Source organism: Onthophagus taurus, chromosome 10 (assembly GCF_036711975.1).
Source record: "Onthophagus taurus isolate NC chromosome 10, IU_Otau_3.0, whole genome shotgun sequence".
In the NCBI taxonomy this organism is placed as follows: domain Eukaryota; kingdom Metazoa; phylum Arthropoda; class Insecta; order Coleoptera; family Scarabaeidae; genus Onthophagus; species Onthophagus taurus.
Genome location: NC_091975.1, coordinates 5,796,120 through 5,820,931, shown reverse-complemented (window position 1 = coordinate 5,820,931; position 24,812 = coordinate 5,796,120). Strand labels below are relative to the sequence as shown.

Sequence of the window (24,812 nt, the reverse complement as noted above, 5' to 3'; positions counted from 1 at the left end):
CATTTTTTTCATTAAATATTATAATAATTTTAATTTAATTTAAAATGAGTGAGTAAAAAACTCGAGATTATTTGATAAGAAAAGAAAGTGAGAGTTGGGTTGGGTGATGTTTTATATTAAGTGAAGTAGCAGTTTGCAAAACTCGATGAAACTCATGAAATTTTTGCTTTCGATGACATCCGGAGTGGGTGTTTTCATCGTTATCTTTATATTTAATATTGCCTCACAAAAATGAGCTGAAAAGATCAGGAGATACACTTTTGCGTCTCTGATGTCTAAGTGATCCCCATTTCAATGGTTATAGGTACTACAAAGCGAGAATGCGCTCTCCAAAGTACTTTTCAAACACTCTATTGTTTCTTTTTTATGCCAAAAATCCAAAAAAGTTTAGATAAAAAATGATTGTTTAAGAGCAAGTAAAACAAAGTTAAAGTTGTAATTCAAGGTAGTTCATTATGAGGTTATTTCTGGTGCTTCAGATCGTCAAATTATGTATGCTTAATCTTTTTAAGAGCACTGTCTATATTTTCAAATCAGTTCAAGGATTTCAGTTTATGAATAAATTTGGTCGATTTCATCGTATGCAAGGAAATGTGTTGTCGCTGGAAAATGACGTTTTACCCGCTCAATTTATCTCTAGCAATTGGATTGGGATGAGGATTTCTCGGTGTACCTATTTGCGACGAAACCGACCGACTCCATTGCCCATATTTCCTCCTTCGTCAGGGTTGAACATGAAATGAACATATGAGTGATAATGAAAAACATCTTCCATCCTTTTTTATACTTTATTAATCAAATAGAAATTCTTTTTGTAATCTAACTTTTATCTTAAACATAATTTTTAATGATAATTATTATTTAGAGACACAAAAACTTATTAATATCAAATAATTAAAATAATTTTTAATGATAATTATTATTTAGAAACATTATCGACGTATTTATTAATTTTTGATAAAATTAATAAAATTAACTTACACAGAAAAAATAATTAATTGTTTGGATTTTTCATTCGTTCTAACATGATATTTCTTTCTCGATGAATCTCCTCAATTTCCTTTTTATCCAAAAATAATTCGTCCTCCGTTGTGTCTAATACAATATCCTCATCCCCGGCTCGATACCTCTAAATCATAAAAATTATTTTTTTTTAATATAGAGATTGTCCGGAAATGACGTGTACAGGATCTCCAAATTTCGATGGGTTTGCAGGGTATCTCAGTTATTATGAAAGATAGAAAGTTGCGGCTTTTGCGAACCTGAGCTACTTTTTTGTGAAACTTACAATGGCGCAAACCAAATTTTCATAGCCCTCTTCGTTTTTGATATACAGGGAGTGTTTCAAAATTTACGATTTTCAGACACCTCCCGTATCTCGGCTATCCGGAAACGTCAAAACGGGTTCTAATAGATTTTTTCACGTAGAATCCAATGGTGCACGTAGAATTTTCCTAGTCACCACGGTTTTTGAGTTATAAATACAACTCAAATACTGAATATTCAACTTTTAAAATACTTAACTGTTTATAACTCAAAAACCGTGATGACTAGAAAAATTCTACGTGCACCATTGGATTCCACGTGAAAAAATCTATTAGAACCCGTTTTTACTTTTTTACTAAGTTTCCGGATAGCCGAGATACAGCAGGTGTCTGAAAATCGTAAATTTCAAACACTCCCTGTATATCAAAAACGAAGAGGGCTATGAAAATTTGGTTTGCGCCATTGTAAATTTCACAAAAAAGTAGCTCAAGTTCGCGAAAGCCGCAACTTTCTATCTTTCATAACAACTGAGATACCCTGCAAACCCATCGAAATATGGACACCCTGTACAACGGAAGACCACAAGTATAGTTCATTTTTTTTCTATAATACCTGTCAAATTGTTATATAGTTGGCAAAATTAACAGGGAGTTTTGTTTTATCATGTTTTGAAATAGATATGTCACACTGACGTTTGAGCTTTCGTCATTTCAAAAGAAAAGGTAGAGAAAAGGTGTTTTGTTTATTTAATTACTTTTTAGCACGTTTTTACAATAAATATGTACTTTGTTAAAATCGTATTTATCTAAAAATTGATTAGTATTTTAACCTCAACTATTTAGTTATGGAAATATCCTAGATAATACCAACAGAAACCCTAAAAAATTTACATTGACAAGTATTATAGAAAAAAAACGAACTATACCTTGACCAAAAATATGATGATTTAACTCATTTTCGACTGTTGTACACGTCATTTCGGGATACCTGTATATTAATTTTACCTCAAATCGTTCTTGCAATAATCGTTGATAATCATTGCTCCAATATGTGATAAATCGAATTAATGATGTTTAACACTTTCACATCGTTTGTTGCCTCAAATAGATTTGAAATCGGTATTTTACAATTACAAGGAAATGAGTTACTTTTAATCGAACACTTATTGTATCTATACCACAACGAGCAATAAAATTTGTCGTTTTTTCCGATCTTTTCGACGACTTGCGATGGGGTGAATCGAAATTTGATCTTTTTACGCCTATTTTCGCGATTTCGTTGTATTAATTCCTCTAAAAACACAGATATTATTAAAAATTTCGAATGAATCGAATTAAATAAAGGAATAAAATAAACTCACCGACTTTCTCTTTGGGGGCTGTGTAACGATACAGATCAGAGTCACTACTAGACATTATTTATTAAACTAAATTTGACTTAATTCTTTGATTGTTAAAATAAAAATATTAAATTGACATCTGTCATTTTATGTCTTAACTGTGTCAACAAAACAGCGACATCTATTATTTAATACTTAAATCGAATTAACCTCAACAAATTAAGTTTTAATATAAATCTTTAACGTAGAATAAATAATAATCGACTTTTTAACGTGCTGTTTAAAATTTCCTTAATTTTTCTTTTGTTACAATTTATCAATTGTCGACGAGTAAAAGTCAAATTTAAGATTTATTTCACTAAAGAATTAGGTAAACTGGATTCTTTTTTTTTAAACTTTTATTAAAAAGTTGTTTTTGCATACAAAAGTCCTGTGCTGGCACAATAAACCCTCTAACGAAAACCAACCATCGTGTGTTTAACAGGTACGTTTCTTTCAAACCTCAATTCTTTAAATAATTATTTTCTTTTGAGAATAATTAAACGAAAATTGCTTTCTAAGTTTCAACATGTGCGCTTTAATCCCATCCCTCGTTTCAAGTTTAATTTCGTCATTCTGAAATCTTTTCGGTTTAGCATTTCATCCAAAAATATATGTTGTAATCTCAACAAGTTTAGTGAAAATAACTTTACTTTTAAGTTTATTAGATTTATTTTGCGCTTATTGGCTATAAATAAACAATTCGATGGGAAATGGCCCAAAAAAGGCGTTAATAATAAAAAAATGCGGAAAAGTGTAGAACTTACCGAAAAATCACTTTAAAGTTTCGATGTGACCTCACTTCTTGTGACGTCACAATCAATGTTAACCATGCATTTTCGTATTAAATCCTAACATCAAATTGTTTAATTTATACCCACGCACAAAATAAGTCTAATAAACTTAAAAGTAAAGTTATTTTCACTAAACTAGTTGAGATTACAACATATATTTTCAGATGCCTTGTTTCTTAGACTTAATATTCTTATTTTAGCAATCAAAGAATTAAGACAAATTTTGTTTAATAAATAATGTCTAGTAGTGACTCATATCTGTATCGTTACACAGCCCCCAATGAGGAAGTCGGTGAGTTTATTTTATGCCTTTATTTAATTCGATTCATTCGAAATTTTTAATAATATCTGTGTTTTTAGAGGAATTAATACAACGAAATCGCGAGAATAGGCGTAAAATGGAGTTGGAGCGCGAGCAGAAAAGGGAGAGATTCTTTGAGGAATATTACGAGTTAGAGAAAGGTAACAAGGAGTCATTTTTTAATTTTCCGGGGTTGTTCTTTTTGGACTTTAACCACAAAAAAATCAAATTTCGATTCACCCCATCGCAAGTCGTCGAAAACATCGGAAAAAACAGGAAATATTATTGCTCGTTATGGTATAGATATAATAAGTGGTCGATTAAATATGACTCACTTCCTTGTGATTGTAAAAGACCGATTTCAAATCTATTTGGGGCAACAAACGATGTAAAAATGTTAAAAATCATTCATTCGATTTATGACATATTGGTGAAGTGGAGCAATGATTTTCAACGATTAACGATAGAACGATTTGAGGTAAAATTAATATACAGGTGTGTACAACAGGCGAAAATGAGTTAAATCATCATATTTTTGGTCAAGGTACTTGTGGTCTTCCGTTGTACACGTCATTTCTGGATAATCTCTATAAAAAAAAAATAATTTTTATGATTTAGAGGTATCGAGCCGGGGATGAGGATATTGTATTAGATACAACGGAGGAAGAACTGTTTTTGGATAAAAAGAAAATCGAGGAGATTCATCGAGAAAGAAATATCATATTAGAGCGAATGAAAAATCCGAACTATTAATTCTTTCTGTGTATGTTAATTAATTAATTAATTATTAGTATTATTACTCTATTATTGATAACTTTATTTTCATATTGTATTTTGCTTTAATTAGTTGAATTTGAAATTTTGTCAAGTACAATTACAATGTAATTGTCACTGTTAATAAAGTTATACAAAAAAAATCACCCTTGACCTCGAAAATTCCTATTGACTCAGAAAGGCAGAGTTAACACAAAATTAAATTTAAGGATTATTCTTACTAAACCGTTGATTGTTTGGAATATATAGCATTGAGCTCCAGATTATTTAACTTCATTAAAAGGGATGTCATTTTATTGAATTTAAAAAAAATAATATTGTACAGTTTCTAGCAGTCCAGTTATTGTTTTGGGATACTGAGTATTTAATATAAAATACAGAGCAAAACATAATTCCACTGCATTCAATAGATTATTGATATTAAACTTGCTTTTTTTCAAAAAAAAACTGTAAAATTTACGCCTGAAAAAAAACAAAACATAAATAACGCTTATCATTTTAACAAAGACTGTTTTCATACCTATTTGGACTACACAAGGAGTTAAGATTGCAACATTCGTCTCAATTTCTTTTATGTTATATTTCTAAAATAAACGCTAAAAACTTCTAAAAATTTTAAGTTAAAGTAAATTTGACAGATATTGGTGTACCTTAAACTTATGAAGGATGTCGCCTATTTTTTCCTTGAAATGTCTAGCAAGGTCTAGCAATAATTTCTAAAGTTAGTCTATCCTTATTTTCTGCGGTTATCTCATCACTCCGAATAAATGTAGTTCTCAGTCCAAAATTTAATAATAATAAGCATTTTATTGTTTTTAATATTTACAATATTTATCCCCTTAATACATTTTAATATATATATTATTAGTATATTATTTTCACCCTCTTCCGCCATTTCCATACCCTCGGCTCCACGGCCCAATCATCCCCTCATCCTTCCCTTTGTCTCCTTACCCCCACAACCATTCTCATCCATCGTTTCCCCTCTCCCCCCTCTCCTAAGATTTGCCCTCGATCCAACTCCTCCTCCCTCAACTCACTGCACCCATTCAACATATGTTCCAACGTTTCCCATTCCTCCCTGCATAGCCTACACCACCTCTCCTCATCCGCCATCCAGTATCTGTTAGCTCTCTCCTCGTTTCCACAACGGAACCTAGCCACCAACTTCTTCCCTTCCTCATCTCCTTCCAATAACAAGTATCTAGGCAGCCCCTCCGTTATTATGTCCCTGTACCTTTCGTTATACCTCCCCTCCTTTATTTGTGTCCTTCTTTCCTGTCGCTGCACATCTCGGTCCCTATCTCTCAACTCCCTCCACATCTCCCTACCCACCCTTCGTCTACTATTTATCTCAGTTACCGAGTAGCCCGCTCGTCTATAATAGTTGTCTCTGTCTCCTTTCCCATGTCTGATCTTTCCCTCTCTAATTTCCCTCCAACACTCCCCCAAGATCCCACAGTTTGGCCTCCCTTCTATTCTTTCTTCATATTTCACTGCTCTCCTGCCCGCCTCCATTCTGACCTTATCCACCTTTACCTCTTCCCTCACTATATACCCCGGTGTTTCTCTTGCCACCCCAAGCACCCATCTCCAGTATATAGCTTGCACGTCCTCCAGCATTGCCTGCTCTCTCCATCCCCATACCTCTGCTCCATACATCATCACACTGCTAACCAGGCCTTCAAACATAATCTTCCTCGCTGCCCCCAACCCCATACTTGTCCCATCACCTTATTCGCCTTTTTTGCCATAGCTATCACATGCGACCCCTCCCTGTTGTCCTCCCTGAACACATACCCCAAGTAAGTATACTCCCTAACCTCCTCGATTTCTTTTGCCTCCCATCTCCAGTTTTCTGTTCTTTTTCTCCCACCCTTACAAAACTTCATCATCCTTGTCTTCCCCACATTCACTTCCAGCCCCTTCCCCCTAAAATATCTTTCCAATGTCTTTATCATATCTTTCATTTCCGCCGCTTCTCTCGCCATGACCACGATGTCATCCGCGTATGCTAACATATGCATCTTTCTACCTCCCACCACCAACCCTTTCCCAATCTATCCTCCAGGTCCGCCATATACAGTGCAAACAGACTTGGGCTCAGCGGACATCCCTGCCTCAGTCCCTTCGTCGTCCAGAACACGTCGCTCAGCTTATCTCCCACTTTTATCCTAGCCATAGTCTCCATGTATATTTCCTTCACTCTCGCAATTAGGTGTTCCGTGATCCCCCTCCTCCCCATCTCCTCCCACAACTTTCCCCTATCCACCTTATCAAAAGCCGCCTTCAAATCTATAAATAGGGCGTACAATTTCCCTCCCTTCTTATCCAGCTCTCTATCTGCCAGATGCTTCAACACGTACACGTTGTCGATTACTCCCCTTCCCTTCCGAAGTCCAAAATTTAATATATTGTCTTGCCTTTTTTCCAAAACTTGTGACTTGGTACTAAGATCCACATCGGTCAATTTTTTAAAATGTCAGCGTACACTTTTATTATTAAAAATTACAGGATATTTTGAAATTATACCATTAATGGAAGGCGGTGAAATAATATTATTTAAAAACTCTCTGTGAGTCGCGTACGCCTTTTCTAATAAACAGAAATATTCCTCATTTTCTATTTTAGAGTGATGTAAAATATTGAGCCTTTGAATACTATCATCAAGACATTCTTCAGCATCACAAACAGCAGGTGCCAAATGCGAACATCCTGTTTGTGCCGAGATTTTTTTTTAAGAAATTTTTTTGGAATTGGTGATTCCGTTATGTTTTGGGAACGTTTATGGAGTCTTCTTAAATAATGCCAAAAAACATTGTCTTGGACCGCCTTGATATTGACGGATCTTTAATTGTAATTTTAAAATTTATAAAGTTTTAAGTTTCACATTAATATAAAATTGGTTGGAAGCTTTGACATTTCAGCAACTTTGTCGATGATGTATTGGTTGTGACGAAACGAGGAGGATGCAAGATAAGGCCTTAGCTGTCAGAACTCTGTGAAACCGAGTTTCGGGGCCGGATCCTGAACGCGTTTTCAACGTTACGCCGTTTCATAGTATATATGGTCGAGTTTCGTCTGCAACCCGAGCGGAGTTATTGAGGATCATTTCGCGAGATTATCAACGCTGATGAGCGGAAACGGAACATTCAATCAATGCGGCAAAGCCGTAGATGACGAGAGGATCCTCGAGAAAAATTACTGTTACATTCACCGGCGAACGAATAATACTGGAACGTTTCGTTTACGAGATGTTACAACAATGACGAACCATAAATCTACGACTATTTCAATGAAACCAACGGATGCGAAATGCACAATCATAAATTGCGTTTTATGGGTTTACGAAATGTTTGTGGATGGAATGACGAGATAGCAAGTTTTAATTGGATTAAGTTCGTTGTAAAATAAATTTTAAAATTAACACTTTTTGGTCAGAGCCGGATTATAATGAATAATCTTTATTTTATTAAAAATAATCAAGACTGATTCAAGTTGATACCTAAATGAAATAAACAACTCCGGTCCTACTTTCGTTTTTTTCCACTCAATATTTAAATATGTAATTAACAACGCTTTTAAAGTTTTCTTTTTTTTAAGTCGAGTTATTTTAAAACTTTCCATCATGAAAACCACGCTTGTTTTTATTTCGATTATTGTTATTCAAATTTTTGCTCTAAATGGTATCAACAAAAAGGATTTCTTGTTTAGAAAGAGAAGATTTTTATTATTTCCTGAAAGAAGCAACTTTGTGGTACGAATTTATTTAATTATTCAATATTAATTAATAAAATAAAACATTTTTGTAGCTACAACTCGTATTAGCTAAAGCACTAATGAAATCAGCACCGCCCGGTATACAATTTACGGAAGAATTCGACGTTCCATTTCCATTACCATTTAATTTGGAGCCGTTTAAATACTTTCATAGCAGGGTTAAAAAGCACACAATCGAACGAAACGATATGAAGAGAAGATTAATCCGAGGACTTGATGGGTATTTATTTAAATAGTTTTCTATCTAGTTAATATAAATGGAAATCTTTCGATATCTCTTAAACTTAAATTTTTTTTCTATTTTGAGAAGGTAAAGGGGCGGTACATCTAAAATTTATTCGTTATATATAGGAAATTGCATCTGCAGATACCGTCTAAATGGTAATAGTCGACGTCAAAGGGAAATTCAAGAACCAGAAAAGTTCGTAAAAGCAAAATAAAGTAAATCGACGGTTTAAAATCTAAAAACGAATCGAATAAAAAATCTTTTTTACCACGAAATAACAGTACCGGGATATTAGCGATGGTTAAACAGAGTGTATTGTATGTCCATTATCGTTCTTTCATGTCTACATTACTCAGAGTTGTTGTAATAAACGTCCCCATACAAATTACTAGGGTAAACAAAGTACAGACTTTATATTTTCAATAAATTCTTATTTCGATCGATACTCAGTCAATACCTTATTACATTCGCTACAAGTGAAATGAGTTTCCATTCAAAATTGTTTACGTTAATCTTTTTATTATTATTCTTAGAGAATCTGTTCTGTGTTGATAATAAATCGACGGTAAAAAATCGAGAAAATGTATTTTCCAGGAAAAAACGGTATTTAACATTTCCAAAAGGAGCTAATTTTGTGGTGCGTTCAATTTATTTTTAAAAATTTTTATCTCATAATCTAAAAGTGAATTTTCAAAACGGAAATTTGTACTGAAAAGCTAATATAATCATTGATAATTCGTGAATGTTTCATAAATTTGTACGATTCGATTTTCCAAAAATTTTTAAATATAGTGCTTAAATTGAATTATTAAAATTACGATCAACTTCAAACATTTACATCTCTCAACCTAAAAGTGATTTTACAAAATAAAAACTTTTATTGAAAAGCTTTAACAATAGTTGATAACTTGTTAATGTTTCATAAAATTATTCGTACAATTCGATTTTCCACAAATTTTTAAATATAACGTTTAAATTGAATTGTTAAAATTACAACTTCAATCATTTATATCTTCCAATCTAAAAGTGATTTTTCAAAATGGTAACTTTAATTGGAAAGCTGATATAATCATTGATAATTAATGAATGTTTCATAAAATTATTCCTAGGATTCGATTTTGTAGACATTCTTAAACTTTTAAAATTTTTGAATGTTTACATAAAATTTTTCTTTTATTAAATACACAATAAAAAATGTCATTGAAAAGTTATATTTTTAGTCAAATCTTGATTTGTAATAATCGATTTGTAACCGATTTCAGTACCAAGCTGTTTTCGTAAAAGTTTTAATGAAGAAAGTTCCTAAGGGTATTCAATGGTTAACTGAGTTTGATGTCCCTTTTCCTTTACCAACTGATACTTCTTTATTTAAACGATTCAAACATGGACATAAAATACACCGAAGACAATTATTTGAGGATATTTCAACTTCTCTAGACGGGTAATTTTATTATTCTTTTTACAAATATTGATTTTAAAGACAATTTTAAAAACAACCTCTTAAAAATGATCCAAATGAATTTAACAAACAGTTTAGTTCATATAAAACGACACACCTAAAAATGTATAGCCAGTGTTTTAAAAATTTAGCTTTACCATGCCAAAAAAAATTTATTCTTTCATCATTTTATATCTTTTTTATTTTGATGTGATGGGGTCTCAATTTACATTAAAAACTTCTAATATTCTTACAAGAAAAAGGCGGTATTTAGGTTTTCCAAAAGGTGCTAACTTTGTGGTATGAACATAAATAAATTTATTTTTTTTTATTTTATTAAATTGAGTCTCTTTAGTACACGGTCGTTTATGTAAAAATTCTTATGCAAAAAGTGCCAAAAGGGGTACAATTTCTTCACGAATTCGATTGTCCGCACCCCCTTCCACAAGATACGAGTGTTATTAGGCGACTTATAGGTCACCGAGTTCACAGGCGGGCGTTGTTTAATGATATTTCAACTTCACTTGATCGGTTTTATTAATTTTTACATCGAAAATTAATTAAAATTAAGATTTTATTTGTAGATATGGTTTAAATGGAACTGCTTGCGTGCAAAGAATGGTTTGCGAAGCCAAACAATTTGTTCCTTTTAAAGGAAAATCTTTGGTGAAGGATTTACTTTCGGAGGTTTTTTTGTAAGTACTTAATTATTATTTATTTAGATTTAATAATAAATTTTTTTTGAAGGAGTGAGGGAGTTGTGGAAATAGGAAATATTTTTTTAGAAGAATCATGCGATGATGGTTTATTAAAAGAATGTCCTCATCCTTTATTAGATTTAATGTGGGGAAGTTTTACAAATTACTGAATTAAAAAAAGATATTCATTAGTACAACTACATTTTTTTTTATTAGTTAAGATTTTTTTCTACTACTTCTATTAATTTTAAGTTATAAATAAAAAATACCATCTTTTTCTTATATTCTTATTTTCTTATTTTTTTATTATCTCGCTTTTTCAGTCTTCTTCAATTATCCTTAACGTTATTTACGTTTTTTGGGTTAGTTTTCAGCGCTGAAGCATTGGAAATAAAAGAATCCTTTTCGATTTGTTCAAAGCAAGCTCATCTAAAGCTTTCGGGACACACGGGCAGATGGCCGCAGTGTTTATATTCTAAAGGACGACTTCCGGCGTCGCAAAATTTATCCGCCAACGCCATCTCTTGACCGTCGACACACATCACACTTCGTCGTAGATATTGCTTAACACCCTGAAAGTAGAAAGTTTTCAAGTAAGGGTTGATTTTAGTATCAATATTAATAACTTTGTTGATAGATGTCACGAATTTTGTTATTTATCTACTGTTTACGATCAAAAGTAAATACTCAAGAGGTAAAAGAAAAGTGGAAACTACCCCTCCTCTATGGTTAATGTACATTTGAGATAGGGTCGTTGTTTGTTTAGAGACGAACCGAAACGGATGACACTTCCCTTTGAATTTTACCGAGGGGTTGATTCCGAGAAGGTTGAAGAACTACTCCCTGAACTAGCGTTATCTGCTCGTGAATCAACGTGTCATTGTTATGCAGACAAAAGAATGTTTTATGTGCCTTTTTTTATTACAGTCATTCCCATTAGTTATATTGATTTTATCTAATAAGTGGGAAATATAAATTAAATGTTAACATGAACGATTTAGATATCTTAAAGTTCAACATGCGGCGACGTTTTAGGCGTTTGATGATTGATACAATACTTCGCCCATTTGGGATTATTTCGTTATGAACACATGGTACACCGAAACATGAGCCTAAAGACCACCACCTTTGTTTTGTCACATACGTTTCTGCAATATAGCGTCCATACCCAAAAAGCAGAGGATCAGAACAATGATCCAGTTCTATGGGCTTACAAAATTTATATTTAACCCTTTGTGCCCCGATGGTACTTTAAAGTTTCGGTGGTTTTAAACACTCATTTTAAATCATTTTAAAAAGAAAGCATTGAGCTTTAATTTAGAATAAGTCTCATTCCTTAATTTCAATAAATACGGCTTTTAGGAATTTTTAAATTAGCATCTTTTTTGACACTTTTAGGTTATACGAAAATGTAAGTTTTATTTCAAATTTTTTTTTCTCAATATTTTTTTAATCCAACCCATCAATTATTCTACATCATTTTAAAGAGAAAGCATTGAGCTTTAATTTAAAATAAGTTTCATTCCTTAATTTCAATAAATACGGCTTGCAGGAATTTTTAAATTAGCATCTTTTTTGACACTTTTAGGTTATACGAAAATGTAAGTTTTGTTTAACTTTTTTTTTCTCAATATTTTTTCAATCCAACCCAACAATTATTATACATCATTTTAAAGAGAAAGCTTTGAGCTTTAATTTAGAATAAGTCTCATTCCTTAATTTCAATAAATACGGCTTTTAGGAATTTTTAAATTAGCATCTTTTTTGATACTTTTAGGTTATACGAAAATGTAAGTTTTGTTTAAACATTTTTTTTCTCCACATTTTTGTGATCCAACACAACCATTATTATACATCATTTTAAAGAAAAAGCTTTGAGCTTTAATTTAAAATAAGTTTCATTCCTTAATTTCAATAAATACGACTTTCAGGAATTTTTAAATAAGCATTTTTTTTGACACTTTTAGGTTATACGAAAATGTACGTTTTGTTTAAACATTTTTTTCTCAATATTTTTCCAATCCAACCCAACGATTATTATACATCATTTTAAAGAGAAAGCTTTGAACTTTAATTTAGAATAAGTCTCATTCCTTAATTTCAATAAATACGACTTTCAGGAATTTTTAAATAAGCATTTTTTTTTGACACTTTTAGGTTATACGAAAATGTACGTTTTGTTTAAACATTTTTTTCTCAATATTTTTCCAATCCAACCCAACGATTATTATACATCATTTTAAAGAGAAAGCTTTGAACTTTAATTTATCATAAGTTTCATTCCTTAATTTCAATAAATACGGCTTTCAGGAATTTTTAAATTAGCATTTTTTTAACACTTTTAGGTTATACGAAAACGTAAGTTTTGCTTAAACATTTTTTTCTCAATATTTTTTCTATCCAACCCAACAATTATTATACATCATTTTAAAAAGAAAGCTTTAAACTTTAATTTAAAATAAGTTTCATTCCTTAACTTCAATAAATACGGTTTTCAGGAATTTTTAAATTAGCATCTTTTTTGACACTTTTAGGTTATACGAAAATGTAAGTTTTATTTCAAATTTTTTTTTCTCAATATTTTTTTAATCCAACCCATCAATTATTCTACATCATTTTAAAGAGAAAGCATTGAGCTTTAATTTAAAATAAGTTTCATTCCTTAATTTCAATAAATACGGCTTGCAGGAATTTTTAAATTAGCATCTTTTTTGACACTTTTAGGTTATACGAAAATGTAAGTTTTGTTTAAACTTTTTTTTTCTCAATATTTTTTCAATCCAACCCAACAATTATTATACATCATTTTAAAGAGAAAGCTTTGAGCTTTAATTTAGAATAAGTCTCATTCCTTAATTTCAATAAATACGGCTTTTAGGAATTTTTAAATTAGCATCTTTTTTGATACTTTTAGGTTATACGAAAATGTAAGTTTTGTTTAAACATTTTTTTTCTCCACATTTTTGTGATCCAACACAACCATTATTATACATCATTTTAAAGAAAAAGCTTTGAGCTTTAATTTAAAATAAGTTTCATTCCTTAATTTCAATAAATACGACTTTCAGGAATTTTTAAATAAGCATTTTTTTTGACACTTTTAGGTTATACGAAAATGTACGTTTTGTTTAAACATTTTTTTCTCAATATTTTTCCAATCCAACCCAACGATTATTATACATCATTTTAAAGAGAAAGCTTTGAACTTTAATTTAGAATAAGTCTCATTCCTTAATTTCAATAAATACGACTTTCAGGAATTTTTAAATAAGCATTTTTTTTTGACACTTTTAGGTTATACGAAAATGTACGTTTTGTTTAAACATTTTTTTCTCAATATTTTTTCAATCCAACCCAACGATTATTATACATCATTTTAAAGAGAAAGCTTTGAACTTTAATTTATCATAAGTTTCATTCCTTAATTTCAATAAACACGGCTTCCAGGAATTTTTAAATTAGCATCTTTTTTGACACTTTTAGGTTACACGAAAATGTAAGTTTTATTTAAACATTTTTTTCTCATTATTTTTCCATATTTTAATGCCTGATCGTACTCTCAAATACCATTACCCCCCTCGAATGGGGGGATTGCATATTATGCTAAAATTGATACCAAAGGCCTTTACTGAGTGTATTTTAATAACGCTTTAATTCTGTCACAAAGTTTTAAAATTTTTGACTTCTTGGGACACAAAGGGTTAAACACCTCAATCCAGTTCGTAGATAAAGGAATTTACTTGAGTGCTATGACATTTATAGCACTGGGCAAAAATCATGTTATGTCAACACCTAGTAATATAATACATTTCAAAGATACTAAAAAATGTTATTTCGATAATTACCATGCATCAGAGTTTGCAGTAAACCCCACTCTGCAGGGAGCAGAAAAATGTGTATGGCAAATAAAACTAGACTAACACTAGTACTAATATAACACTAGACCTAGAACTAGAAACTAGTGACTAAGCAGCGCTAGTTAGCATAAGATATCACTATGTTGCATATTTTTATTAAGCTATGTTACAATTTATGTGGGACAGTGGAAGTGCATATATATGTTGCGAATTATATGAAATTCCCGGTATATATTACATTGATACACCCCAATATACTTCGAAGTAACCTAAATGTCATGATATGCTGTACTATTCAGTGGGACAGAGTAAAATTATGGTTTTAATATCGAGTTACCAGTTTAACTTCTTAATAAAGCGTTTTTAAGGTAAAAGTTTTTTTTTATTCTTACTTTGTTGGTACATGTGACGGGACAAGATTGCCACGGTCCAACCCACCAATGTGAAGGACACGGTTCATCCTTGCAACTTCTTTCTTCGGTGTCCGGTTGAGCATCGCGCGAACAAAAAGATTCGGCGACAATGGTTGATGTGACATCGTCGAACGACGTCACCGGTCCCGATAAAGATTCCCTGCAGATGGATTTTCGAAACTGTTTGCCGCCTCCACAAGTAACCGAACATTGAGTCCAGTCACCTAGTTGCCATTCATACTGAAGATGCTTTTCTGGATCTTCATAACCTGATAGAGTGTATTGGTACTTTACACCTGGATTTTTCGATTTACCACGAAAAACAATCTACGAAAAATAAAAATATTCAAATTATTTCAAATTAGATTTAATTTATATAGGAAAAGTAATAGTGTTGTGTATAAGTCAACGATAAATCCTTTCGTTCCATTATGTTTCTTGATAAATTACGGGTAAACGTGAACGGTGGTACACAATGAACGCTTTGTTCGCATAATAGTTTCGTGACGTTACTTGAAGATCGCCCGGTAATAAAGCAATAAGAAGGTCAGTACCTTAAAAGGGCTTACGTACAAGGTTTATTGTTGATGCTTATCGAAATACCCTTTTACTTCGTGTACAAAATGGAGTTGTTTAAGTTAAATTATACAATTTAAACCGGAAAATTAATCAATTGATGATCCACGAATTCGTTCCCGAAGCTTAAAAAAACTGGGACGTTTTAGGGTTGAAAAGTTTGGACACATTAGTCGCTACTAAAAGGAGATTTTAGGAACTCCGCTAAATTAAACGTTTTCCCAGTCACCCGGACCTCTTTTTATACCATTCGTTTCGAGGACAACACTTTGTTTAATTGAATTACGCTCTCGTTGCATTGGTAACCCTGTTTACGCTCGCAATTAGTTAGTTTATATGCAAGTCTCGTTTCCTCTAAAAAAACTTTAATGATATAATAAATTAATTTAAATCTTATTTTGAGCTTAAAATGAATATGAATTGACTTACGTATACCAAAATAGGTTCTTTTATCGGGCCGGGAATTCTAATTTTCTCCAACTCATTATCCCTTTCGTACAAAGCTTGCGTCCCAGCTACTGTGTATTCACCGGGTAAAGTGATATGTCTTCTGCCATTTAAAAAGAATCTGTCTTCGAATACGCTTCCTATGCTGATGTAATTTTCGGAATAATCCATTTCTTCGATGCGAATATTTTTTGATCCGGTTGGAATCGATAGGATTTCTATGTAATCATTTCCTTGTCCTTGCTTCTTATAAATCCCATTAATTATCCTACATTTTGTACCATCACCTTGGCAAATCCCACAAACATCTTCTTCTGCATCTGAATCTACCGTCCAATCACAACCAACTTTCTACAAAATGAATCACGTTTATAATTTTAATTAAAAATATAAAATTTTAATTAATTTACTCTGCATATTCCAGAAATGCAAATATCTCTCCTTCCTACATTACAAGGCGTTCCATCTAAAGCAACTCCCCAGCTTACAATTACAGTATCATTGATGTCGCTGCAATATAATTCACATGGCTCATCTAAAAACGAAATTATTTATGAGTTAATACTATTGTAAACATGCGTATACAGGTGGTATAGATATAGGGAGGTGTGAATCTTGCGAATTTATGATCGCGATTATTTTGAAACACGATGTTTAAGCCCACGTACGACGTCACTTGTAGGGCTTTAGGAGAATTATCGAAAGAGAGGAGCCGCGGTGAGAGTTGGTGGGCGTCTCGAGAGTCGCGGGGTCTCCTCATAAATCACCGCCGAGAAGAATTCTTTCTTTAACGCCACGCTGCCCGCCCGCCGCTGGTTTACCGACAAGCGGTCGTAAGTCGTCGGCAAACGGCGCGCCTAATTTATGACCAACTTTAAAGAGCTCCCCTTATTAATAATTAATGTGTCGGGCGACGTACGTGGCATAACATGTGCACTGCATTGTTTCTTCTGGCATAAATTTCCTGTTGGCGCCGTTATTACATCGATAAGTTCCCGGAGTGAAAGACCCAAACCCTCCACCCCAACCGTTCTCAATCTAACAAAGCTTTTCTCTTTCCAACGTTTTGACGTATGCTCAACACGCTACCTGCAAACTTTTCAAACATGTACACGATCCGACAGAAGTTATTACAAGATTGTCTTTAATTAGATTACCTTCTATTAATACAATTAAAATCAGTTTTTTCATTGTTATAAAGTAAAATGAGAAATCTGACGTCTTCGTGTTACAGCTGGTGTCGTTTGCGTGACTTTCGTAATTGAATTTAATGTACTGCCGGTGTGCATGTCTTCGAAATACGAGCCGAAATTTACTGCTGACAATTACACGTTTCGACGAAGTTTGCCGTCGTCTCGTTCCGCGGGTGCACTTAAAATTAAACTTTAATTGATGGAGGCGGTTCGCACCTTGATCGAAGTAAGGAACCCAGGAGTACTTCCGTCCCTCGTGCGTCCTGTTGTTGAAGCTAGAACATTGGGTCGCCCTGAATGTCGGCTGATCGCCAGGACACGAATTCGCGTTGCAAATCTTGTAACGACGTCTCTCCCCAACGCAAAACTTTCCACCCGCCGCTGGTTTCGGATGGTCACATTCCCTTTGCATTATCGCAACTCCTGCACCGCATGTTCGCGAACATTCACTCCATGGACTCCAATCACCCCAACCACCATCGATTGCTTTCGGTGGTTCCATTATTTTAACGCACTTCAAGTCTTCACACCACTAAACAAAATATAAAAACAATAAAATAACATTTAATTATTTAAAATGTTTACCATATGTTTTCCACACTTCGTTCCTGCTGCTGCTGGTCTAAGTTGAGTGGTACAAGTACCATTCACCTGACACCAAAGTCTCGAGCAAATTTCTTCTGGTGGGGTGCAAACTTTAACTGCATAATCACCGAATTGAAGTCGACATTGAACTTCACTATCGTACATTGCCCCCGCGGGAAGTGGGGGGTATTTATAATTATCTGCTTTAGGCTCATCTTTTAAACATTCACCTAAACCTTTACTACAAAATAAAAATTACAAAAATTAAATATGTTTTACATCAATGTTTCTTATTTATTTCCACTCCCCATATAGTAAAGAGAATCTGTTGATGTTATCATTAAGAGATGTCTTTAATTACCAGTATCTAGATCTATGCCAATTGTATCTAGTGTTCTGCCAGAAATATCTAGTCATTTGCAAGCAGTAGCTAGTCCTTTATTAGCAGTACTTAGTCTTTCATTAGCAGTATGTAAGTTGCTAAATGTAGTGTTCTGCAAGTAGTGTCATTTTTGCTTCTATGATGTGATATAATATATGAAGTGGGTAAAATGAGGAGTGGAAAATTATAATAACATAAATAAATATTCTTACTCTAAAAAATTAGTAACATCCCTTCTGCTACACTCTGACCAACTAACTTCAACGGTATCAGCTTCAAAGCTTGGCGTCATAATATGTAATTTACGTCCAATTTTCCCTTTGCATCCGATTTTATCAGTATCATGATACATACCGAAACTGAAAAAGTGGTAATAAATTCGAATAATGTAAAATGTTGGATGAAAATTTCTTTTTCGTCGAAAACATAACAATAACTAAAGCTTTAAAGCGACTGTAATACTACTTTACGGGTGCCTAATCCGAAATTGCAAATGGGTTCTCGCCAAAACGCCGTCTACGAATACCTTCTTAATGCTCAAAAATTACCTCGTACGAGCGTTTGTGCGAATCCCTTATTATTATAACTCGCTTCCTCAACTTTATTTTCGCGTGCAAGACTTACTTGTGCCCCATTTCGTGGGTGATCGTATGGGCCAAAGTAATTCCGTTATCCTCGTTAACGCTGCAGCTTTTGTCACTGTCGCACATTCCTCCAACGTGAGCGACACCCAAAGTGTTACAAGGAACGTTTTTTCTGGCGCATATATCCTTTCTTGTTACTAAGATTGCAACGTCGTGGTGGTGAGGGTGATTATCACCTTTTTGATTCATCCCTTTTTGCCATTTACAAAAATTTTTTAGTGTCATATCGGCGTTAGTTGTTACGTTAAGTTCAGGTTGTGCTTGTTGGTCTTCTATTAGAATTATTTTTACGACGGATACTTTTATAAAATTTCCAATACTTGGATCGGAATATAACGAAGATACCTGATAATAAGATAAATAAAATAATTAAGATCAATAAGACTGAAACTCTGCGTGCAGTTAAAACTAAGATACGATCGTATCCCAATTTAGAAGCTGCTTCACATGCAAATCACACAAATCAGATGCAAGCAGTTCGCGAGAATTCGTCGCCACTGGTCTTTTAAGGCAAACTAGCTACTGGATACTGATTCTTATAGGCTCGTTGCATGCGAAGAAGCCATTCTCTGGACGAGTTTCATGCGGCTGTTCCTTTTAATATTTTAACTTTAAATTTACGCGAACGACAATGGCGAATAAAGGTCTCTTATCTCGTTGGTCACAACGCTTTTATAGGGTTCTTAAAGGTATTTTGTTGAGTAGTTTACATAAATATTTTAGAAATCAATAAAAGTGTTATGTTTTTGGGATTTTTTCGTAACGATATTTAGAAATGTATTAAGATGGTATTTGAATACCACCAAGGGCGAAACCAGGATGTAAATGAATTAAGATCGATTAAACGAGAGAGAAAAAAAATCTTATGATATCTCGTTAGGTCTTGTAGTAATTGGCGATATTGACGAATGTACTCGTTAACATTCAAAACCTTCGAATTGACGCGCCTTTTCCTCCTTGTCTAAAAACTATTGTCAAGGCATAAAGTCGTGCAAATTACGACCCCATTAGTCGAGATAATCGTTTCTAGATAATGACAGCGTCCCGCTGCGATAATTGGCGATTAACATATCGAGCGTTGAGAGAAAAAAACACACAACTCATTAACGTTTAATACTTGCCATGTTCATGATCGTCAACAGGTACGTTTCCACGCCTTCTTTTTCGCCCTCGTAATCGTGAAACTCAATCATCGATGTATCGGCAACTAAAAGAGCTTCCACGTATCTAGCTTTACTCACCGATCGAGTATTTCTTAACTTTCGATATTTGTGTTTTTTTAAATGGTGTTGTTTAACGGAATCGAACGTAATTTTCGGTTTGTGTTTGTGTCTTCTCTCTTGTACCCGAACCTTTCCGATTTGTTTTTGCCATTCTAATCTATATTTATTAAAGAAAATAATAATTTTAGATTAAAAGGTAATAATAATTTACTCAGTCATCCGTTTTGGTTCTCGAGTACCGCAATTTTGAATTTGTTTCCTCTTTCTTCGTTTCCTTTTTTTCTTCGCGTGATGTTGATGATGAGAAACCGACGCGGATCTTTTATAAATCACATGCGGATGTCCGGGTTGTATTTTTCTTGAATGGTGATGGTGCGGTTCGATGAAATACTTTCCATTTTCCGTATGGATAATCCCAGCCTTAAAAAAAAGTAATCGATTCTGATAACGATATGGCACGAATTACGAATGCCCACTAATCGTTCATATACACGAATCGATACATGGACAATCAACCCCTGTTTTTGTGCCCCGAACCCAACAAAGCACCCCGGAATATTCACGAAAAACGGATGGGCAATCGAGCAAGCGAGAGTGCAATTTGTATTTTGAACTTTTTTATGGTTTTTTTTAAGGATTGTTTTGTAGTCTTATTGTGTCAAACAATAATCGAAAATGTGAGGTATATTGTGATAAGTTTATTGGGTTAAAAAAATCGTTATACATTACCAATCCGTTACAAGCCGAAATTGCAACCCTAGAATTAGGTTGCCCATAAATATATCCTTGATAATGACAATCAACGAAATCTTTTTTTGGAATCGTGCGCAAATGAACCTCTCTTCTATGTCTTTCTATAATTAATCCAGGAGATGTGAATTGTTTCGATGGCTCGAGTATGAGAAGGTGCTCATCTTCTCCAATTGTAACGTTGAAATGTACCGTTCCATCATCATGGGTGCTTCTTAAATCGTGCGATATTTTTCCACTCGGTGATAATTTTTTTGGGACTGCAAGATGTGCTTCTTCAATTCTATTTGTGTATAATCCTGAAATAAAATATCAGATAACTTAAATTTATAATCGACATTAAGATTCTCTTAATTGAGATGGTGAATTAAATAAAATAAATCGAGATTGTCTTAAACGTTTCTGGTATTAGCCAAGATGTCGTGTACAGTTCGGTTGCAATTAAGCCGAAGCAATTTTCCATGTACACCTATAATTTTGTTCTAACGGATTTTTGAAACCGGTTCAGATGAGAAGAAGAAAATAATAACAGCGACGCGAGCGAACGAAGATTGTCCGTTGGAGGATAAATTAATTGGTTTGCGGCCTCCGGCGACTTCCTTATCAATTTCCGATCTCCACGTTTATTAATTGGAGGTACTAAGATTTAACCAACAACCTGGCTGTAATAACAACGTTTTAACCGGTGATTATGCAATTAGTAACCGCGCCGAAAAATATCGCTGACGGAGATTTGCGCTGAGATTGAAGGTTGACGAAACTGTGTTAAGTTCTTTCCCATTTCGATCGGACGCTAAAGGACCGTAAAAGTCGTGAGTTTGCCGGAGCGACGAATGAATAAATAACCTGGAAATCGGCTGCTGGGATAAGGGCAGTAGTAGAGAGGTGGTCTAACACCCTTTTGTAGGAAGCAACCCCAAACTGAGGATTGCTTTGTTTCCACGCGAAACAATAAATTATTCAGATGTCCTCTGGTGTGTGGTGTGAAAGAAATAAGACTTGCTTTTTAACTGAGTATTTTTTTCCATTAAATATTTTCGTTTTACAACATTAAAAGAGATCTTCTTTTCACTCTGTCGCATATATTACTTCATGAATATAAAGTGACCTCCCTCAGAGGCGCCTTGCCATGAATGGATTCTTTCAAAACTCCGAAGAGAACAAGTTTTCCGCACGGAGCTGTTTGCATTTTGCGGTTAATTTACTATACTCGGGATCGCCTTATGGCCCGGATCGCGAATTTCCCATAACAATTATCGCGATTTATCGAGACGTTAACAAAGAGATATATAAGAGAAGTTAACTAAGCGTGTCGTCGTTACGATTTCAAGTTTCCAACCATTTCGTTCCGTGAATTTGGTTCGAACAGATTTCTACGTCTATGTTTGCGATCGGAGAATAGAGGATTAACATTTAGGTTTCAATGCGTGATTTCGCCCCCGTCCACCTACGAACACGGTGTGCTGTACGAAATAATCTAATAAAACTAAGTAGAGGACTCGCTTTGTATACCTAATGTGGGCGGGAGACGCATTTACAAATTATAATTAGTCTGGTGTAGATGAATGGATTGCGAAAAAAATTTTAAAACGGCTTCGTGTATTTTGTGCCCACACGCGACGTTTCGCCCACTGTATCAATGTTGTTTGTTTTGAAAACGAACAGGTGAAACGACTGTCACACGACTAAATCCACGAACATGAAATATTTATTACTGAAGCTCGTTTGATTTGGAGGGAATTTAGAACGGATTTTGTTTTGTAGTTTCTCTGTTTTGTAGTCGATGAAAATCAAATGAAACATAAAATATATTTATATAACCCGTAATAACTTTATTTTTGCTAAATATACACAACATAAAATAAATAAAACAACAGATCAGTATACATTAATTTCATTTGATGAAAATAATCCAATTTTATTATCCTTCATCTTAGGTTGCATTCAAAAGATCATAACATCGAGAATTGTAAGACTGAAATTAATTTTCAATTCAATTGATTATTAAGAAATTTGGTTCAAAATGTTTCTTATTTCGTTATTTTATCTCAATTCGTTTTTGAGATATGCTACAAGTTTGATACAATTCAACTTGGTTACAATAAATTATGGGTTTGGATTCAAATAAACATAACATCGAGAATTGTAGAAATTCTAAAATAATTCTCGACACAATTAATAATGATTATATTTGCTTCAAAACGCTTCTTATCTCGTTATTTTATCTCAATTAGTTTTTGAGATATGATGCTACAAGTTTGATACAATTCAACTTGGTTACAATAAATTATGGGTTTGGATTCAAATCAACATAACATCGAGAATTGTAGAAATTCTAAAATAATTCTCGACACAATTAATAATGATTATATTTGCTTCAAAACGCATCTTATCTCGTTATTTTATCTCAATTCGTTTTTGAGATATGATGCTACAAGTTTGATACAATTCAACTTGGTTACAATAAATTATGGGTTTGGATTCAAATAAACATAACATCGAGAATTGTAGAAATTCTAAAATAATTCTCGACACAATTAATAATGATTATATTTGCTTCAAAACGCTTCTTATCTCGTTATTTTATCTCAATTAGTTTTTGAGATATGATGCTACAAGTTTGATACAATTCAACTTGGTTACAATAAATTATGGGTTTGGATGCAAATAAACATAACATCGAGAATTGTAGAAATTCTAAAATAATTCTCGACACAATTAATAATGATTATATTTGCTTCAAAACGCTTCTTATCTCGTTATTTTATCTCAATTAGTTTTTGAGATATGATGCTACAAGTTTGATACAATTCAACTTGGTTACAATAAATTATGGGTTTGGATTCAAATAAACATAACATCGAGAATTGTAGAAATTCTAAAATAATTCTCGACACAATTAATAATGATTATATTTGCTTCAAAACGCTTCTTATCTCGTTATTTTATCTCAATTAGTTTTTGAGTTATGATGCTACAAGTTTGATACAATTCAACTTGGTTACAATAAATTATGGGTTTGGATTCAAATAAACATAACATCGAGAATTGTAGAAATTCTAAAATAATTCTCGACACAATTAATAATGATTATATTTGCTTCAAAACGCTTCTTATCTCGTTATTTTATCTCAATTAGTTTTTGAGATATGATGCTACAAGTTTGATACAATTCAACTTGGTTACAATAAATTATGGGTTTGGATTCAAATAAACATAACATCGAGAATTGTAGAAATTCTAAAATAATTCTCGACACAATTAATAATGATTATATTTGCTTCAAAACGCTTCTTATCTCGTTATTTTATCTCAATTAGTTTTTGAGATATGATGCTACAAGTTTGATACAATTCAACTTGGTTACAATAAATTATGGGTTTGGATTCAAATAAACATAACGTCGAGAATTGTAGAAATTCTAAAATAATTCTCGACACAATTAATAATGATTATATTTGCTTCAAAACGCTTCTTATCTCGTTATTTTATCTCAATTAGTTTTTGAGATATGATGCTACAAGTTTGATACAATTCAACTTGGTTACAATAAATTATGGGTTTCGATGCAAATAAACATAACATCGAGAATTGTAGAAATTCTAAAATAATTCTCGACACAATTAATAATGATTATATTTGCTTCAAAACGCTTCTTATCTCGTTATTTTATCTCAATTAGTTTTTGAGATATGATGCTACAAGTTTGATACAATTCAACTTGGTTACAATAAATTATGGGTTTGGATGCAAAGAAACATAACATCGAGAATTGTAGAAATTCTAAAATAATTCTCGACACAATTAATAATGATTATATTTGCTTCAAAACGCTTCTTATCTCGTTATTTTATCTCAATTAGTTTTTGAGATATGATGCTACAAGTTTGATACAATTCAACTTGGTTACAATAAATTATGGGTTTGGATTCAAATAAACGTAACATCGAGAATTGTAGAAATTCTAAAATAATTCTCGACACAATTAATAATGATTATATTTGCTTCAAAACGCTTCTTATCTCGTTATTTTATCTCAATTAGTTTTTGAGATATGATGCTATAGGTTTGATTCAACTCGACTTGT

The 24,812-nt window shown here is 32.9% G+C and overlaps 3 protein-coding genes and 1 long non-coding RNA gene across 8 annotated transcripts in view; 2 read left to right on the top strand and 2 right to left on the bottom strand.

Moving 5' to 3' along the window:
• Positions 1–962: 962 nt before the first annotated feature.
• LOC139431578 (uncharacterized) lies at positions 963–2,726 on the bottom strand. Of its 2 annotated transcripts, none has more exons than XR_011641659.1 (3): positions 2,627–2,726; positions 2,254–2,558; positions 963–1,129 (listed from the first exon to the last, which is right to left on the bottom strand). It is a non-coding gene; the product is annotated as an uncharacterized lncRNA (long non-coding RNA). The 2 variants fall into 2 exon arrangements; XR_011641660.1 differs by having other exon boundaries at positions 2,271–2,558.
• Positions 2,727–3,035: 309 nt separating this feature from the next.
• Positions 3,036–5,308, top strand: LOC111413726 (uncharacterized). Its single transcript, XM_023044799.2, has 4 exons — positions 3,036–3,089; positions 3,639–3,730; positions 3,799–4,217; positions 4,358–5,308. The coding sequence occupies exons 2-4, from the start codon at positions 3,676–3,678 to the stop codon at positions 4,490–4,492; spliced, it is 609 nt and encodes a 202-aa protein (XP_022900567.2). The 5' UTR covers positions 3,036–3,089; positions 3,639–3,675; the 3' UTR covers positions 4,493–5,308.
• A 2,773-nt stretch (positions 5,309–8,081) lies between these two features.
• LOC111413665 (uncharacterized) lies at positions 8,082–10,939 on the top strand. Of its 3 annotated transcripts, none has more exons than XM_023044699.2 (4): positions 8,082–8,270; positions 8,326–8,513; positions 10,542–10,652; positions 10,705–10,939. In XM_023044699.2, exons 1-4 carry the CDS (start codon positions 8,142–8,144, stop codon positions 10,823–10,825), a joined length of 549 nt encoding a protein of 182 aa, XP_022900467.2. In that variant the 5' UTR covers positions 8,082–8,141; the 3' UTR covers positions 10,826–10,939. The 3 variants fall into 3 exon arrangements, with proteins under 3 accessions (XP_022900467.2, XP_071055664.1, XP_071055665.1); XM_071199563.1 differs by lacking the exons at positions 8,082–8,270; positions 8,326–8,513 and adding exons at positions 8,958–9,156; positions 9,782–9,960; XM_071199564.1 differs by lacking the exons at positions 8,082–8,270; positions 8,326–8,513 and adding exons at positions 9,967–10,257; positions 10,313–10,488.
• The window catches only part of LOC111413664 (ADAM metallopeptidase with thrombospondin type 1 motif B), a 28,796-nt gene continuing 14,688 nt past the window's right edge, over positions 10,705–24,812 (bottom strand). For both annotated transcript variants that reach the window (XM_023044698.2, XM_071199562.1), the window contains 11 exons: positions 20,705–21,024; positions 20,187–20,395; positions 19,874–20,132; positions 18,733–19,097; positions 18,321–18,467; positions 17,727–17,967; positions 17,358–17,673; positions 16,359–16,483; positions 15,931–16,299; positions 14,905–15,252; positions 10,705–11,227 (listed from right to left, as the gene is read on the bottom strand). In XM_023044698.2, the coding sequence (XP_022900466.2) occupies positions 11,081–11,227; positions 14,905–15,252; positions 15,931–16,299; positions 16,359–16,483; positions 17,358–17,673; positions 17,727–17,967; positions 18,321–18,467; positions 18,733–19,097; positions 19,874–20,132; positions 20,187–20,395; positions 20,705–21,024 (2,846 nt within the window). In that variant the 3' untranslated portion in view covers positions 10,705–11,080. The remainder of the gene's footprint in view (positions 11,228–14,904; positions 15,253–15,930; positions 16,300–16,358; positions 16,484–17,357; positions 17,674–17,726; positions 17,968–18,320; positions 18,468–18,732; positions 19,098–19,873; positions 20,133–20,186; positions 20,396–20,704; positions 21,025–24,812) is intronic.

Excerpts from the sequence above, each read along its gene's own strand:
- LOC111413665 (XM_071199563.1), top strand. The coding sequence starts at position 9,001 with ATGAGTTTCCATTCAAAATTGTTTACGTTAATCTTTTTATTATTATTC. Across the intron at positions 9,157-9,781 it reads CAAAAGGAGCTAATTTTGTG|TACCAAGCTGTTTTCGTAAA; the intron begins GTGCGTTCAATT and ends AACCGATTTCAG. Across the intron at positions 9,961-10,541 it reads ATTTCAACTTCTCTAGACGG|ATATGGTTTAAATGGAACTG; the intron begins GTAATTTTATTA and ends TTTTATTTGTAG.
- LOC111413726 (XM_023044799.2), top strand. The coding sequence starts at position 3,676 with ATGTCTAGTAGTGACTCATATCTGTATCGTTACACAGCCCCCAATGAG. Across the intron at positions 3,731-3,798 it reads AGCCCCCAATGAGGAAGTCG|AGGAATTAATACAACGAAAT; the intron begins GTGAGTTTATTT and ends CTGTGTTTTTAG. Across the intron at positions 4,218-4,357 it reads TAACGATAGAACGATTTGAG|AGGTATCGAGCCGGGGATGA; the intron begins GTAAAATTAATA and ends TTTATGATTTAG.